General features: G+C 40.8%; 1 protein-coding gene across 10 annotated transcripts in view; it reads right to left on the bottom strand.

Annotated features, from left to right (window-relative positions):
- UTRN (utrophin) overlaps positions 1-18,783 on the bottom strand; it is a 610,574-nt gene that overhangs the window by 399,150 nt on the left and 192,641 nt on the right. For 9 of the 10 annotated variants that reach the window (XM_049902936.1, XM_049902887.1, XM_049902897.1 and 6 more), the window contains 4 exons: positions 16,962-17,203; positions 16,621-16,801; positions 14,854-14,999; positions 13,941-14,153 (listed from right to left, as the gene is read on the bottom strand). In XM_049902936.1, the coding sequence (XP_049758893.1) occupies positions 13,941-14,153; positions 14,854-14,999; positions 16,621-16,801; positions 16,962-17,203 (782 nt within the window). The remainder of the gene's footprint in view (positions 1-13,940; positions 14,154-14,853; positions 15,000-16,620; positions 16,802-16,961; positions 17,204-18,783) is intronic. The other variant, XM_049902878.1, reaches the window with a different exon arrangement.

Below are 18,783 nucleotides of genomic sequence, written 5' to 3'. Positions count from 1 at the left end.
GTAACGTTGGAACTGGGCCTTGAAGAATGCAAGTAAGTTAAACGTGACTTTAAATACTATAATAAAATGATGCTCATTTCCTTCCAAGTCTTCCCACTCCATCACTGGTCAGTTTGACTTATTATTTTTCCTTGTATTGCAGTGAATTTGTTACTCTCTACCTTCTTCAGTTTTCTGCTCCTAGTTCATTCCTATGAATAGAGATAAATTTACTCTCCTGTTCAAAAAAAGCCCTTCAGTTCTGGGGCAGTCACATGTCTTTTCTTTCATTGGTTAAACATAACCAGTTGCTTCCAAGCTGTCTCATAGGAGGATATCCAGGTACACACTCACCATTCTGATAAACATGTTCTGGAAACTACATCGATTTGTTAATGCCCTTAAAATATACTACTCAGAATCAAGCATTATTCTCCATATAATGCTGGACTGAAACACAAAGATGGAACCTATCTGGCAACTCACATACAATATTACACTCATATAGTGCCATATGGAGCCCTGTTGGTGCAGTGGTTAAGGGCTTGGCTGCTAACCAAAACCACCAGCCACTCTTTGGAAACCCTATGGGGCAGTTCTACGCTGTCCTGTAGGGTCACTCACTATGAGTCAGAATCAACTCGACAGCAAGGGGTTTGATTTTTTTTCTTGGTTTGGACCCACTGTAGGAGCCTTGGTGGCATAGAGATTAAGCTCTGAGCTGTTGACCAAAAAGTCGGTGGTTTGAACCCGCCAGCCACTCTACAAGAAAAAGATGTGGCGGTTTGCTTCTGTGAAGATTACAGCCCTGGAAACACTACTCTGCCTATAGGATTACTATGAGTCATTATTGAATCGATGGCAATGGGTTTGGTTTGGTTTTTACAGTGCCATACGTGCATTAGGCAAAAGACTGCTACAAAACACCTCTTTAAAATCTTAAAAGGCAAATATGTCACTTTGATGACTAAAGTGCACCTGACTCAAGCCTGGTATTTTCAGTCACCTCATATGCATGTGAAAGCTGAACAATGAACACGAGAAGACCTAAGAATTGATGCATTTGAATTATTGTGTTGGTGAGGAATACTGAATATACCATGGACTGCTAGAAGAATGAACAAATCTGTGTTGGAAGATGTATAACCAGAATGTTCCTTAGACGTGAGGATGACGAGACTTTAAGCATGTTACCAGGAGGGACCAATCCCTGGAGAAGGACATCATGCCTGGTAAAATAAAGGGTCAGTGAAAAAGAAGACCCTCAACGAGATGGATTGACATAGTGACTGCAACAATGTGCTTAAATATGGCAACAATTGTGAGGATGGCATAGGACCAGGCAGTGTTAAGTTCTGTTGTACACAGGGTCATTGAGTTGGAACCAACTCGATGGCACCTACCAACAATTGTCTGAGTCTTTCTTAGAAATTTTAATGTACACATCTATTATTATATTTTTCTAATGAAGTATAAAATGAAGTAATATCTCTGCTTGGCCTTTGAATAGCTCAAGGACCTTAGGACTCTTTAACTCCCCTTTTGCTCTTTCTCCATCCCTTGCTCCATGTTACTATATATATTTTAGTTCCACATTGTTTTAACATAAAATATTTCTCTTAGTTGGTGAGTGATTGTGATGGTTAATATTATATGTCAGCTTGGCTAGGCTATGATTCTCAGTGGTTTGGCAGACGCTATGTAATCACTTCCCATTTTGTGATCTGATATGAGCAGCCAATCAGTTGGAAGACAAGTTTCCTTGGGGGTATGGCCTGCACCCATGATATAAACGGATGTTCCGGCAAAGTTCTCCCTCTCGATCCTGCAATCATCTCATGTCATTTGACCTCTGGTTCCTGGGACATGAAAAGCCTTCAGCCTGCTGTCTGACCTGCAGATTTTGGATATGCCAGCTCCCACAACCCCATGAACCAGCAGCCTGCAACTTGACTTGAACATTTTGGGTTCTTCAGTCCCTGCACCCATGTGAGTCAGGAAATGACATCAAGCTTGCACTCACAGGTCTTTAGCATCTAGAAATTAATATTCCCTCTTAATTATGATATTCATCCCTCTCCATTTTTCTGGTAATTTCTCACAAAATGCATAAAGTGGGCCTGAGATCATGGGTAAAAATCCCACTAGTAATTGGAAGGCACATTTATGTCTGTGAGCATCAGGAACTTATCTCCTGAGGATCTGAGTGGCTTTTCCATCGGTTTCATAGTTCAGGCCATAATACACTCTCAATCTTGACTATTACACACTTTTTAGTTTTGAGGGCCATTCTCTGATGAAGATGGTAAACAAAAAGGGCTTTTATGGTTAAGTCTTTCTCCTCTATTAATATTATACCACTCAACCCAAGTCCTTCCTTATGCTCCTTATTCCAGTCACAACTTTGAAATCATTTTAGTCACACTGTATACCTGTGTCAAGCTTTCTTATTCACTGGTCCATAGTCTCTCTGTCACTATTCTCATAGGCCCATTCTACTCATGTGTATTTCTGACTTGGTGCATAGCTCTACTTCTGTGTTTGCTCCAGGATTCTAAGGTCTTATCATAGAAATCCTTTTGGGAAGACACACTATTAAGACAGGTTGGGTGAGGTATGCAGAAAGATAGAAGAAGTTCCTTGGAATGAGGAGAGAAAGAATGAATACATCTATAAAAAAAAAAAAATAGGGTTCATAAATTATGAAGGACTTTTTTTTAACTGTTCATTTAACTTGCTGTCACAGATTCTTCTACTTTTAATATCCATTCTGTAATTTTTAAGAATTTAGGCAGCATTACTGCTATATGAACAGGCATTTCTTTCAACCTAGTTTTGAATAATGAAAGCTGATAGTCTCCTGGGCCAAGGGTTTGCAAAATATATGTAGAAGCATTCTGTTTCAGAATTAAAATGTAGAAACATTTTAATCACAACCTTGACTAAAAAAAGCAGCCTTGACTTCCCCAAACCAAACCCATTGCTGCCAAGTCAATTCGAACTCACAGCAACCGTACGGGACAGAGTAAAACTGCCCCCATAGGGTTTCCAAGGAGCCCTGGTGGTGCAGTGTTTAAGAGTTCAGCTGCTAACCAAAAGGCTGGCAGTTCAAATCCACCAGCTGCTCCTTGGAAATCCTGTAGGGCAGTTCTACTCTGTCCTATAGGGTTGCTATGAGTCAGAATTGACTTGAGGGCAAAACCGAAAACAAGCCCCTTGCCGCTGAGTCAATTCCGACACATGGCGACTCATGCGACAGAGTAAAACTGCTCCACAGGGTTGTTTTGGCTGTGATCTTTACAGAAGCAGACTGCCAAGCGTTTCTTCCACAGTGCTGCCAGGTGGGCTCAAAATGCCAACCTTTAGGTTAGTAAAAAAAAAAAAAAAAAATTTTTTTTTTTTTTTACTAGTTGAGTGCAAACCATTTGCGTCACCCAGGGACAGCCACTGGCAAAGGAGAGATGTTTTATGACCTTAAGCATCTTTCTCCTTTTTTCCCTTCTTCTTTCCCTTCCTCCCTCTCTCAGGCACACAAAGATCCACATGGGCACACACAATTCACATGTACCTGTTCATTCTTTCTCTTAAACTTTAACATGAGGAAAAAAAAGGAGAAAACAACAGACACAGGCCACGGAGAGCACCTGATCATCCCAGCAGTAACAAAAGAAACAGATAGGAATCTGAGAAGCCACGAAAGAAAAATTCTGCATAATCCTGAGCACGCCAAGTTCTAGGAGAATCCCATGGAAAGGGGTTCCCATACCAAGCTCTGCACCTTCCTAGCCATGTGGCAGAGAGAAGCTCATTTCTCTTTTCTAAGCCTCAGTAGCTCATCTGTAAAACAGAGAGAACACCAGCTGCTTTGCCTTGCTCTGAAAAACAGAGCTAATGTTTGGAAAGGGCCTGGCACATAGGAGGCACGCAATAAATGGTAGCCGTTAATACCAAGAGCTACAAGAAGCAACTGCTTTACTATTACAAAGATTAACCCCCCCCCAAAAACAGTTACCACTTCCAAGTTTTGGTTTTTATTTCCCATAAGAAGCTACAAAGGAATGACCAGCTTCGGTAAGTGTATTTTTATTTAAGTGTCAGTTAACATCCACGCTTGTTCTATAACTGTTGAAGAGTAACTAGAAAAATGAAAGAGCTACTTTCATTAAAAAGAGCTACTGCTTTTGATATTTCTGACTAGACCTGTACAAACAGCTGAGCAGAAGGAAGCCAATTAAAGGAGGGAAGACGCAAACTTTAGAAATGGCTGGTAGCAGCAGATTCACACAGCATTCCTGCATTCCTGCCATGTGGCCACATCACATGAGAGGGATTATTTTCTTAGGCACGAAGATTGATACAGCGGCTACACCAGTGGGCTCAAACATAGCAATGATTGTGAGTATGGCGCAGGACTGAGCAGTATTTCATTCTGTTGTACACAGCATCAATATGAGTCAGAACTGACTCGATGGCACGTTAGGTTAGCAACAAAAAGATCAAGACCAGCTACTGCCTGGGTGCGGGCGAGTGTGGGAGGCAGGTAGGTCTACTCCATCTCCATTCTCAGACAGTAGCTCCTCCTTACCTGGAAGGTTAATATATTGTCTCAAACCACTGTGGCAGATGTTTCCTGTGCTTCGTAAAAATACCAAAAGGCTGCTCAGCTTTAAGTCACTTTTACAGCAAAGAAGATACAAAGAATGTGAAGGAGGCCACGTGAAAAAGGTGTTTACCTATTTAAAATCCACTCAGTTGGTACACTTCTGAGTTTCTAATCCTTAACAGTCAGTTTTTAACTGTTCTCCAACTCCACCCACTTGGAGAATGAAAATACGTGTGTGTGTATGTACATATACGTGAATATACACATATGAATATATAAGCACAAATTTTGGAAGACTGGTTCTTACAAAGCGATACAAAAAAAATAAAAACCACTGGTAAATGTCTCAAATAAATGGCTATCATTATGTCACATGCAAAAAATAAACTCTAAATACTAATCTAGGGTAGTCATTTCTCATTCCTATTTATATTCACAAATTCTCCAATTAATATAAAATTACTCATTTGGTATTTTTGAAAAATCAAAAAATTTTCATTTGGAAGAGACAAAATTCCACACTGGCAATCACTGTGCAAAGGCAGTGATTTAGAGGCATTTTTGATGGGCAACACCTGCAGCTGCATCACAGAAAAGAATGCAGGGTCAGCAAAACCAGTCCTCTACCCCAGCTTCACCCCATCTCCCACCCCATCCCCAGAGCCAAAACCCATGGCCATTGAGTAGATTCTGACTCACAGCGACCCTGTAAGGCCTGAGTAGAAGTGCCCCACAGGGTTTCCAAGGAGCGCCTGGTAGACTCGAACTGCCAACCTTTTGGTTAGTTGCCATAGCTCTTAACCATTACATCCCCGGAGCCAGGGATGGAAAAAATGGCAAGCGTGGTAACTCTGGATTTAAGACAGTAAGATTCCAAGGTACACAACTACTCCCTAGACTTGTTTACAGTTAAATTCTTGGCATTTTATTTTGCTTCTCCCCCACCTGCAGCAATGTCCACAGCTTTTACACTGGTGTGAGCAGGCAATTTCTAACTAAGACATGGGCAAGATGGACTGTGAAACCAGAAGAAAGCAGTTAACTTAAGACAGTGGGGTTTCTATCTTGTTTTAGTTTTATAATATTTATTAACCTCAAAACTCTATCTTAAAAAAGTATTCCCTCACTTAGTAAGGAAAATGACAATCACATTGCCACTACATTTATTTATCTGAAACTATCCAATTCTTAAATTCTAAGATTTGGAAAGTATCAATATTCCTTTTAATAAAGTAAAATGTATTCAAAGTGATTAAAGAACCTTATGAGATAATTATATCAATCATAGGTTACCTAAAAAGAATGCAGTCAACTATATTGTCTATAACTCTTAGAAAGTATTTACCATTTCTCCCCTAAAATGCTTCCCAAAGTAATTTCAAATCTGGGTTCTGAGTCTGAATCAGAGCACGACCATCTCCCTTTCCACACTCTCTCAGAGCTCAGGTGTTCTGTGTGTGCCTCTGACTGGTGAGAAAGGACAGAACGGGTGTGACTACACGGGTGTCCTGCCACTTACAATCACCAAGCACATAGCTGTTATAGATCCAACCTCATTAGAGACGTAGGAATGAGTAAGTTGCCTGAACCCATTAAAAAACCCATTGCCGTTGAGTCAGTTCCAACTCATAGCTACCCTACAGGACAGAGTACAACTGCCCCATAGGGTTTCCAAGGAGTGCCTGGTGGATTTGAACTGCCGACCTTTTGGTTAGCAGCCGTAGCACTTAACCACTACGCCACCAGGGTTTCCAAGTTGTCTGAACTTTTTTTTTTTTGAGTTGTCTGAAGGCAACTACAAAGCCATTATATTGCATCCCATTACTTGCTGTGTGCAGACAAGGCTCCCGTCCTTGCAAAGCTCATGCCTGGTGGAGGACAGACAGACATGCCTAATTATAGTAAAAACTGGCTAGAGATGGAGTTACTGTGAAGGTGTAAACAAACATAGTAGAAACACAGAGGCAGAAATCACTCTAGCGGTAGGTGCGGTGGTGAGCAAGGCTGAACATTGCTTGTGTGGTTGTTGCTGTTGGCTGCCACTGAGTCTGCCCCCGACTCATGGCAACCCTACGTACACCAGGATCAGACTGTTGTGACACACAGAGTTTTCACTGCCTGCTTTTTCAGAAGTAGATCATCAGGACTTTCTTTCTAGTGTATCTTAGTATAGGAGCCCCACTGAAGCCTGTCCAGCGTTTAGTACAGGAGCCCCACTGAAGCCCGTCCAGCACTTAGTACAGGAGCCCCACTGAAGCCCGGCCGGCGCTTAGTACAGGAGCCCCACTGAAGCCCGGCCGGCATTTAGTACAGGAGCCCCACCGAAGCCCGTCCGGCACTTAGAACAGGAGCCCCACCGAAGCCCGTCCGGCACTTAGAACAGGAGCCCCACCGAAGCCCGTCCGGCATTTAGTACAGGAGCCCCACCGAAGCCTGTCCGGCATTTAGTACAGGAGCCCCACCGAAGCCTGTCCGGCACTTAGTACAGGTGCCCCACCGAAGCCTGTCCGGCACTTAGTACAGGAGCCCCACTGAAGCCTGTCCAGCACTTAGTACAGGAGCCCCACTGAAGCCTGTCCGGCACTTAGCACAGGAGCCCCACTGAAGCCTGTCCGGCACTTAGTACAGGAGCCCCACTAGAGCCTGTCCAGCACTTAGTACAGGAGCCCCACTGAAGCCTGTCCGGCATTTAGTATAGGCGCCCCATTGAAGCCTGTCCGGCACTTAGTATAGGAGCCCCACTGAAGCCTGTCTGGCATTTAGTACAGGAGCCCCACTGAAGGCTGTCCAGCACTTAGTATAGGAGCTCCAATGAAGCCTGTCAGCATCACAGCAATACAGGATCTTCCACTGACATGGGCGGTGGCTGTCCACAAGGCACGCTGGCTGGAAACTGGAGCCAGGTCTCCTACATGGAAGGCAGGAATTCCATCACTAACCCACACTGCGCTCTGAACACTTATTGTAGAGGACGCTTATTCTTAATTCTTCGGTTAAGGGTGGTTTAACCATTGTAACAGCCAGTTTTTATGCCTCTGGACCTCTCAGGTAGTCCGGTATTCCGGTCCTAAAGCATTTAGCGTCAAGGCGGGCCCCTTCTGAAATGCGTGAAGCTCAGCAGACCAGAGTTGCGCCTCACTGTTGTGTAGGTTAAGCATTTTATTAGATGATGCTTCCTGGATGGGTTAGTTTTGTAGACTTTTGCCTTTTTCTCCTTTATTTCTGTGAGGTAAGGGTTGCATGCATAATTATGGCTTTCCTGTGTGATAGTTAGGGAGCCGTAATGGGTTTGCTTTGGTTTTTCTGTGTCATATTTGGAAAACTAGAGGTTCCCTATGTAATCTAATGAAAAGGCTCCTGCAATAAATTCTCTATTTAGTTCTGATTGGTGTATTGTTATACCACAGATCGGTGGCGCCAGAGTGCCACTCACCTTATTGGTGGCTTATATTATCAGATCATACTTCTCAAAATCCTTATTACCAACCAAAAATTGAAACACACTCAATTAGTAAACATGCATTCCAATACTGAAAATGTCATCAAAAAAAAATTTTTTTTAATAATAATTTGGTAACAAAAGGGTTTTAAAGGACGAGCAGAGAAGAAAAGGATGTAAATTCCCAGCAAGCATATGAAGTTTCCGGAGAAGAGCAATGGTCCAGTGTGGTACTTTGTGACCCACCACACTGTCACCCCATCTGACTCAGTTCACAGTGGGTATTCAGGCATGGCCTCCAGGCAAAGAACGGACTGGAGCTAATGAGATGTTTGAGAAAGCACTTTGTATTACTATGGGGAAGGTGCCAGATCATTTTCAGAAGGCTAACTCTGGCATCAGTGCAGAAGATGAATTAGAGAAGGAAGAGACTGGAAGGAGACAGTCAGATTTCTAGGGTAATGGAATTATCAGGGCAAGAGATTACATGAGACCCTGAGCACAGCAACAAGTGTGGCTGGAGGAGGGGGCTGAAGAGACAGGAATGGTAGTAAAGATAAGGCAGAGTTTTGCATGTGCCTTGGGGGTTTCATGATTTCTCAATTAAACCACATCGTAGAGGGTCGCGAGATAGAGCAAATGGTTTGTGCTTGACTGCTAACCTAAGGTTGGTGGTTTGAACCCGTCCAGCAGCTCCACAGAAGAAAGATATGGCAATCTGCTTCCATGAAGATCACAGCCAAGAAAATCCTCTGGAGCGGTTCTACTCCTTCACACATGGGATCACCATGAGTCAGAATCAACTCGACGACAACTAACACCAATAATGACAACCACACTGTAGGAGATTTTGAATAAGGCAGAGGAAAAATACAAAATACTCTACAGCTCCTAAATCCAAACATATTATTGCTATGGCTAATAAGATATATAAGCAGCCTCTTAAAATTAAATATTTTATCCCCATGATTCACAAGAAAATCAAGTCAGAATAATCAATATTAAAAATGAGTCTAATGAAAAAAATTATCTATTTTACATATTTTAAAATGTTTTGCTGACTGGAAGGAGCGAAAGTGCTTTCTGTGAAGTAGAGTCTAAAAGCACCAGTTAACATTTTAATTCTTAAGCACAGGAATAGAGGTCATTACCTTGGCCTAGAACAGACAAAAAAGACTATGGAACTTATGTGCACATGATACTTAGAATAGGAATGTGGAGGCTGAATCTCTACCTGTATAAAGAAACCAGCAGTGCACACAACACAAGGGAAATGAGGAAAACACTGCAATGCTGACCAAGAACAGAGAGGAAAAATTGCACGCAAACAAATAACAAGAGTATTTTAAGAAGTGTTATAGGATGGGGACCAGAAAAAAGTTAAGTACAAGGCTATAAAAATACTTTCAAAGCTTAAATGTGCTGTGTCATGAAAAGGTATTATTGTACATAAATAATGGGATTCGTACTCCAAAACTCAGTCACTGTGGACTTCCTATTTAGATGTCCCTATTGAATTCCAGTATCATTTGTTTCTATTATTGCTGTTGTTAGCTGTGTTGAGTCAGCTTCTGATTCACGGCAGCTCCATGCACTAGGGGATTAGACTATTGGAATCCACAGGGTTTTCACTGGCTGATTTTTCAGAAATAGATCGCTAGGCCTTTCTTGCTAGTCTGTCTCTCTGACTGGAAGCAACACTAAAGCCTGTTCAGCATCACAGCAACATGCAAGCCCCAACTGACAAGACGCATATGGGAGGTTGAGGAGGTAGTTGTACATGAGGTGTGCTGGCCAAGAATCGAACCCAGGTCGAACCCAGGTCTCTCACATGGAAGGCAAGAAATCTACCACTGAACTACCACTGCTCCTTGTTTCTATTGTTGCTGTCGTTAGGTGCCCTCAAGTCTGTAAATGGTTAGAATTACTAAGATCCTTGGATTCTTCCTTCTTACTCTGAATATGTTAAACCCCAGCAAGGATTCACTTTTAACAGTGGCTGCCTCCAGGGAGGAAAATAATACTGGGAAGGAAAATGAACTCTAAAATATTCATTCTACATACTTTTGCATTATTCATTTTTTTCACAATGAGCAGTCTTTGTGTACGACATATAACTAAAAATGCATTTTAGAAATGAACAAGTCAGCCACTGTGTTCCTAAAAAACACTGTTATAAATTGATATTGAATCTAAAACCTACCAGGCCTTAAAAACAAACACAACTTAAATGTATAAGAAATTATACATCAGGTCACGGAAGAAAAGGGGAAACAATGCTAACCTTCAGCTGAACACTTACTGCAATTATCTAAATATCTTTGGGGAAAAAATAATCAAAATTTTTTCCAAGTGAATTGTGAGTGGGTAAAAAAAAAAAAAAAAAAATTTTTTTTTTTTTTTTTTAAGTAGGAAGCAAGTCCTTCAAAGCCAACAAGGGAACAAAACTGTTCTTTACAATTAAAAATATTTTTCGGCAAAGAATTTGGGCAACTAAGGAATACAGTACAGACATTGTCAACGATCTTATAGTTGGGACATAAAGGAGCAAATAAAAAATAACTGGACATTATAAATCTGCTACTGTAATAGTAAAAAAGCTCCTAAATGTCCAGACGCACGTGTTTGATGTGGGATGTTTTCCATGGAAATAAATTCGGCACGTGCTCCAACTGGCCTCTTTAAGTGCCTGGATTTGCAGCATTGGTGACAACAACCCATTAAGCCTAAAGCTAATGACAATAATCACACAACTCACATTTGTGATTGGCAGAATATTTATTCTCTTTAAATTCCATATTTAAAGATTTGCCACCTATTTAACTAACCCTAGAATACACTTCTAGGAGTCAAATATAACCTTTGGATATAACCTTTGCATATACATTTTCCTAACTGTAACTCAGATTTAAATTTGAAAACAAAAGGATAGGCTTTTGAAAAGTAGGGAAATACTTAACCCAGGGTTTCTAAACCCCAGCACTACAGGCATTTTAGGTCAGATAATTCTTTCTCCTAGGGGGCTTACTATAAGATGTTTAGCAGCATCTATAACCTCTACCCACTAGATGCCAGTTGGCCCTCCCTTCCCTGCAGCTGTGACAAACAAAAATGTCTCTAGATGTTACCACCTGTCCCCTGAAGGACAAAATTGTCCCCAGTTGAGAAGCACTGATAATCCAGTGCTTGGCCCAGAACCAAGAACTTCAGAATTATGTATAAGGGCAATTCTTGTATGTAAAGTTGGAAACAATTACAACTGAAGGCACAGAAGAAAAGCAGATCCATCCACAAAGTTACAGGAGTCAAAAATACCAAGCTATACATAGCACACTCCTCTCCACTATTAACGGTTTATTCTGATGAGATCTCAGTCTAGAGCTGCAGCTCATACTTGGAGAAAACCATCTCTTTACATGCACAACCAAAACCGCTGCCTCTTTATTCTCCTGCTCACCATCCACTGAACTGTCCCTTGGTTCCTCAGTAACAGAGCTTCTCTTCAAGTTCAGCGGTCACTGCTCTACCTATTCTGGCTAAGAACCTTCCACCTGGATCTATACTGTCTACCAGCCCTTCTTCTACCACATGTTCTCCAGCCTTGATTTTCAAAACATCATCTTCATAAATTTTCTCTTTACTTCCAATCTTTTCACTCTCTCAGCAATATCCTTTACACAAATTTTCTTTGGGTCTGAAGTACACACAGGACATATGAGTGTGTATACACACACACACACACACACACACACACGTATGGTAGTCCCTGACTTACAACAGGGTTCCTTTCTTTCGACTCCGTCATAAGTTGGTTCTGGCGTAGGTCAAATACGTCATTTTTTTTTTTTTTTTTTTTAGTTTTCATCATTATTGTCTTTAATTATCAGTATCTTTATAAATCATAATATTGAACATCTTCCAGTGAACATCTTACAATGATATCAGCAAATTACGCACTACAACATTGCATACGGTACATTATCACTAATGATAAAGTATATCCCCAAAAAAAATAAAACAGACAGGCGTAACAGGGGTTCACCACAACTTGAATCCATTGTAAGTCAAAGACTACCTGTATATATATGTATGTGTGTATGCTTATTTACAAATCTAAATCTCCCTCACCAATCTCAACTCATTCATTTAAACTTTTTCGTTGAGTGCCTTCTCTGGGGCAGGCACTGTGCTAAAAGCATATCTTGGGAAACATCTGGGGATAAAATGACCTATGGGGGCAAACAAGGTAAGACGCTGGGAGACACTGAGAGCATCAGGAGCCTTGGTGGGGAGGGAGTGTGACTGTTTCATTCTTCATCTAAAGCTTTCCTATTAGAAAACCAACTGATTTGGAAAGGCAAAATGTTAAAATCCTGTCTTTATCTGACATTGACCTTTACCGCTTTCTCTTCACCTGCTCTCACATTTACCCTTTCCTCTTGAACTTTATTACAGTTTCATCTGTTGACACTTTCAGATGTTGCAAAGCATCCTGCTTCTGAATCTTTGTGTCCCTGGAATTACTTACTTTCCCAATCAGACACCGTCTGCCCATGGCCTGGTTCAGATTTTCAATTCAAATGTCTAAGACCTTAAAGGGAAGGTTCAAGGACTCAGCTGTTTGATACCACCTGGAATCCTGCTGGCGCAGCGGTTAAGAGCTTAGCTGCTAACCAAAAGGTAAGCAGTTTGAATTCACCAGTCACTCCTTGAAAACCCTACAGAGTACTTCTACACTGTTCTGTAGGGTTGCTATGAGTTAGAATGGACTCGACGGCAACACGTTTGGTTTGTGGCTACTCCCTGGAATCCCTGTTGTTGTTGTGTGCACCATCGAATCAATTCCAACTCTTAGCAATCCTATAGGACACAGCAGATCTGCCCCACAGGTTTCTAAGGCTATAATTTTTACAGAAGCAGACTGCCATATCTTTCTCTGATGGAGCAGCTGGTGGGTTTGAACCACTGACCTCTTAGTTAGCAGCTGGGAACTTAACTACTTGTGCCATCAGGGTCCCTGGTGGCACAAATGGTTAAGTGCTCAACTACTAACCAAAAGGTTGGCAGTCTGAATCCACTCAGAGGTGCCATGAAACAAAGACCTGGCAATCTGCTTCTGAAAGGTAGCAGTCTTGAAAACTCTACGGAGCACAGTTCTACTCTGCAACACGGGGTCGCCATGAGTTGGAATCGACTAGATGGCAATTGGTTTGGTGTGGTTTGGTTTGGTGTGGTTTGGTTTGGGTAACTTCTACCACTCCAACTGAGTTACCTCTGTAATCTAATCACTGGCCTCTATTTCACCCAGACTCCCCATTCCTGAAACATATGTTGACCATTTTTTAGCAATTTTATCTTCAAAGTCTACTGTACCTCCACCAAGGAGCTTTCTCTGCAAGATAAAAGGAAATAAATGTGTTCTCCAGCACATTAAAAGTATATCTTGGGTGCCAACTCTTCAGACATGGATTGGACTGAACAATGGGATAGAAAATGATACTGGTGAAGAATGAGCTTCTTGGATCAAGTAGACACATGAGACTATGTTGGCATCTCCTGTCTGGAGGGGAGATGAGAGGGCAGAGGGGGTCAGAAGCTGGCTGAATGGACACAAAAAGAGAGAGTGGAGGGAAGGAGTGTGCTGTCTCACTAGGGCAAGGTGTATATAAATTTTTGTATGAGAGACTGACTGCATTTGTAAACTTTCACTTAAGGCACAATAAAAATTTTTAAAAAAAGGATACAAAAAATGTATGTCTTTGGTAAGCAAGTTATAAATCTCATCGTAAAATCATAATAAATGCGGGACAAGAAAGAACACCAAATGCTCAAATGTCCATTATAGCTGAGAGATGCTGACATAATAATTACTATTTTACCCTGTAAGAAACTTAAACTACTAATGGCCTTGGAATTTACCTCAAAAGTCCTGAGTTTGGGTGTAATCTCTTCAAGCAAAAGCAGATCTTTGGAAACTTTGGTCTTCAGTTTATTCCATTTTCCTTCAACGGCATCAAATTCCTGCCTATACGTATTTTTTACATCAGGAGGAGCCTTCTTCTCCAAAGCTTTTGTTTCCTCTGCAAGTTTATATAATGTAGGTTTTTGATTCTCGAGAATTTCATCAAGGACCTGGAAAAGGGTTTAAAAAATTAAAAATATGCACAACAATGTATCGGTAGAGATATAACAATACGAGCTATCCACAGTCATTTTTCTCAAAAATTTTCTGCCAAAAAAATAAATAAAAGAAATGTGAAAAATTCAAGGAAAAAAAGGCATAATCAAAAAAGTTAAAGCTTTCCCTTCATGAGTTGTGTGTGGGCCAGACATGATATATCCGATACAAGAAAAACCCTGAGAACAACACACCAGGACTAAGACTGCAGTGGTCAACAGTTCATCTGTTTTTCCTGATGAAACAGTGGAAGACACAAGACTACCTAATTAAATGACAAGGGGAGCATTTTTATGCAACATAAAAAATAAATAAATAACACATCGATTGAACTAAAATTCTCCATTTCATTAAAAATATTTTCGCAAATCATGAACAGGTTGAGGATTTTAGGCAAACTACAACAGTAGAAGAAAGCATGCTTTTTTCTATTGAAAGATATTTAATAACTTTCTTTTAGTTAGGGTCTTTTTTTTTTTTTACAACAGTAGAAGAAAGCATGCTTTTTTCTATTGAAAGATATTTAATAACTTTCTTTTAGTTAAGGTCTTACATTAAAGTAACTAACTTCAAATTATAGGAATTTTTTTTTTTTACCGATTTTGACCAAAAATGACCTTTTTTTTTTTTAAAAAGCTGGAAAAGATACATTACCTTTTTTTCTTGCAGGGTCTTCTCCACCTTTGCAAAATCATTCAACACACTCAGGGAAGCCTGGGCCTTATTTTCTGAATCGTTCAGCACATCTTTCAGGGTTTTCAGTGTTTCCAGATATTCACATCCAGGTTGGCTCTTCAGTTCTGTTTGTTTAATAACATTTAATTTGAGAAAATCATGTTATTTTGTATGTCTTCTGCATATAACAAGTGAATTCTAATACATATTACCTTAGACCCCATAATTACAATGAAACAGTCTGTTAGTTAACGAAATAGACCATTCCATTGGCATTTCTAAGCATCAGTGACTTCATTCCTGTAGATGTTGATGTCTGAAATATTAACTAACCCACTATCAGCTTTCTTCATTTCATCATGATGAAATGTCTCTCTGAAGATGGTACTACAATGTTCCTTTTGTCTCATATAATCTCCTTTTCTCTGATGGTGATACAAAGAATAAAAGAAAACAAAGATCCCCATAACCCATCTTCCTCTAAGCTCAAGCATGAAGACAAACTGCCATCTACAGAGGGGTGGACATTACTCAGGAAGACAATAGCCAGGCTGCCACAGGCCCTCTGAGGAATATTGACCGTAAGAGCCAGCCATGATATCTACTTAAGTCACTAATGTGAAAATCACATACAAGCAATGCTGATGTGAAAAGGAAGTTGGTTCACTGGAACCACAAAGATATGAAACCAACTAGCAGACAAAGTTAAGAAACTAAATGTTTAAGATGCCTGTGATCTTTGTCAAAATATGTAAGCTTATTGTGTAACAGTAAATTGAGAAGAAGGTACTGTACTCTCAAATGTTTATTTTACATTCTGGATAATTTAATTCAATGAACAGAAAGTGTGGTCTCCAAATATCTTTCCACAAGAAAGGAAGCATGACACATTTGTTTTATGTGCAAACACAGATTCTTAAAGTTATCACAGAATCTACAGTTGCTAAGGGAGGGTGTGGTTAAATTTGTACTGTACCTTTTTAACATGCACTACCCGTAACATGGAGCCTTGATGGCGCGGTGGTTAAGGCTTAAGGCTGCTAACCAAAAGGTCGGCAGTTCGAATCCACCAGCTGCTCCTTTATGGGAGCGGCTCTACTCTATCTTACAGGATCGAGGTGAGTCAGAGTTAACTTGATGGCAACAAGTTAGGCTTTTGGTCACCTGTAACATTACACAATACAACCTGATTCTTAAACAATAGCTGAGGAGGAAAAAATATAATGCACAATGGATAAGTTCTCAAAACCTTTAACAGAAAACCTTCCAAAGATGGGCTTATTCCAGAAGAAATCTCAAAAATTTTTCAGATTCCAAAAAAAGGAATGTTATTTTTTTTTAATTAGATCATTTGGAGCAAAACTGAACCACACTGACCAAACAGAAGCAGTAAGTGATCATTCTTGTAGTCCTACAGGTAATGATATTAGTTGGCCTCCACTAATCAAAGGGAAAAACAGGTCCTGTGTAACTAACCACTTAATATCACTCTATCCTAGTAACATGATTAAAGGGCAAGTGAAATCTGTTTACAGTTTCACAAACAAGTCTGAGTTCAAGAAACAGTCAAAATGTGCTCTAAGATCTGGAAAATAGAGGACTCAGAGAAAAACCGCAAGGCTGGTGGAAAGTAAGCAAGTCTACCCAAGGTATAAATACTGGAAGAAGTTTTTAAATTAAGGCAAACTGAAAGGAGAAAAGAGATATTTGAATCATCAAATAAGAAAACCAACAGAATGTGTTTACCATTCTCTAGCTGTTGCTGACGATCCTCTAAATCCTGTTTCAAAGCTTGGTAGCGGCCCAGAACACTATCTAGGCTCTGCTGGATAAAATCTGGAGCAGAAGGCTGAGACTTCAGGGCCAAGCAGCTCGCAAGTAGCATTTCAATTTTAGGGTGGAGGTCCAGGAGGCTTGTTAATTCCCGCTATGTAAGACAAAAGATGGTCACATACTCACTGAACATGAACAACCTCACAGAAGATTAATCAGAGCAGAATTAACCCAAAGTTCATGATACAATGAGCACCTTTCTTAAATACAGGACTCAGAATTCTCTCATGATTCCAGATGGTTGGCCTCTTTACCTGACAGGAGTCTTTCAAACTTGGCAAGGACTGCTGGGGAGGTTCTGAAAAGGAAGCATGTTTTATCCACACTTCCTTTTTCTTTATGGTCTTTTCAAGCTCATCAAGCTGCTTAAAATAAGCATTTATTTCTTCCTGTAGCTGAATCTTTCTTGCCAGATCTTCCAAATGCTGGGATAGCTTCTTCCATTCTGATAAAACCTTCTCCAGAATATTTTTTATTTCTTCAGCAGGAAGACCTTCTGGGCAGACATGAAAAATAAGCAGGCATTTCATATACTATAAAACTTGTTTTAAATTTGATATAAACATTCTAACACTCAAAATAATGAGGCAATGTCACATAAAATGATCACTACATTAACTCTCTTTTAACACAAAAACAAAAAATTATAATTATGTACTAAAAAATAATCACAATTTATTTTCATTTCTTAATTAAAGTCGGGCAGGGAGGAGCTTGAAAGAGTGGTGTGGCTGCATAAACCAGAGACTCCATCAGCCAGAGACCAGAAGAACTAGATGGTGCCCGGCTACCACCGATCACTGCCCTGACAGGAAACACAACAGAGAATCCCTGATGGAGTAGAAGAACAGTGGGATGCAGATCTCAAATTCTCATAAAAAGACCAGGCTTAATGGTCTGACTGAGACTAGGGGGATCCTGGAGGTCATGGTCCCCAAACACTTTGTTAGCCCAAGATTGAAACCATTCACAAAGCCAACTCTCCAGACAGGGATTGGGCTGGACTATAAGATAATGATACTAGTGAGGAGTGAGCTTCTTGGCTTAAGTAGACACATGAGACTATGTGGGCAACTCCTGTCTAGAGGCACGGTGAGAAGGAAGAGCGAGACAGAAGCTGGTTGAATGGACACAGGGAAAACAGGGTGAAGAGGAAGAATGTGCTGTCTCATTAGGAGGAGAGCAGCTAGGAGTACATAGCAAGGTGTGTATAAGTTTTTGCATGACACTGACTTGATTTGTAAACTTTCACATAAGCACCATAAATTAATTACTTTAAAAAAAAAAAAAGACAGGCGTGGCTGTCACAAGACACATTCAGTAGAGATCTGGTAACTGCCTTTTCTATACAATGCATGTTTCCACCCTTGGCGTCCTACCATTCTGCTAACATCAAGTCTGAGCCAGGTAAATAAAATTAGTACCTGGACTTGTCTGGGGGCTATGGCATCAGATAGCAGACACTCTGGCACTAGGAAGAAGATAGCTGGCTATAAAAACCAGGAGGCAGCTCGAGCCTTCACTGACTGAACCACAGTCTCTTATGAATTCCAAAATGAATAGCAAGAATCCTCATTGCTGGAAGCAACCTGGAGAATACAGGAATGCGAAGCCAGCAGCCAGACCCAGAAGCTTCAGCAAAATCCACAGGACATGCTACACACAGACAAGCAAACGTACAAAATGTCAACACAGTGGTAGGATCATCTACTTTAGAGAGGCAGGGCCAAGATTGCAAAAGAGCCAGTCGCTTTCTGCGATCCCTCTTACAACAAAGACCCAAAAAAACAAGTGAAAAGATTATATTGATGACAAGCTAGAAGCCCGGAACACCAAAGGCAAAGTTAGAAAACAGACTGAGCGACAGGGGGAGAGAGAGAGATGGTTCAGAAGCGGAAAGGAGTTACTGGACCTTAATCACCGGGATCCCTCAGGCACCATTCCCAGGAGTGGCAGCAGTGAGCTGGTGATAGCATTCAGCCACAGTTTCCTCAGGGAGAAGTAGCCAGCCGCACAGCCTACTCATACCCCCAGAATCAGAGAAGAACGGCGCTCTCGGCAAAAGCTAAGTACTTG

This window comes from Elephas maximus, chromosome 1 (assembly GCF_024166365.1).
Source record: "Elephas maximus indicus isolate mEleMax1 chromosome 1, mEleMax1 primary haplotype, whole genome shotgun sequence".
Lineage (NCBI taxonomy): Eukaryota > Metazoa > Chordata > Mammalia > Proboscidea > Elephantidae > Elephas > Elephas maximus.
Note: the sequence above shows the minus strand (reverse complement) of the source record. Positions and strands in the feature narration are given on the sequence as shown.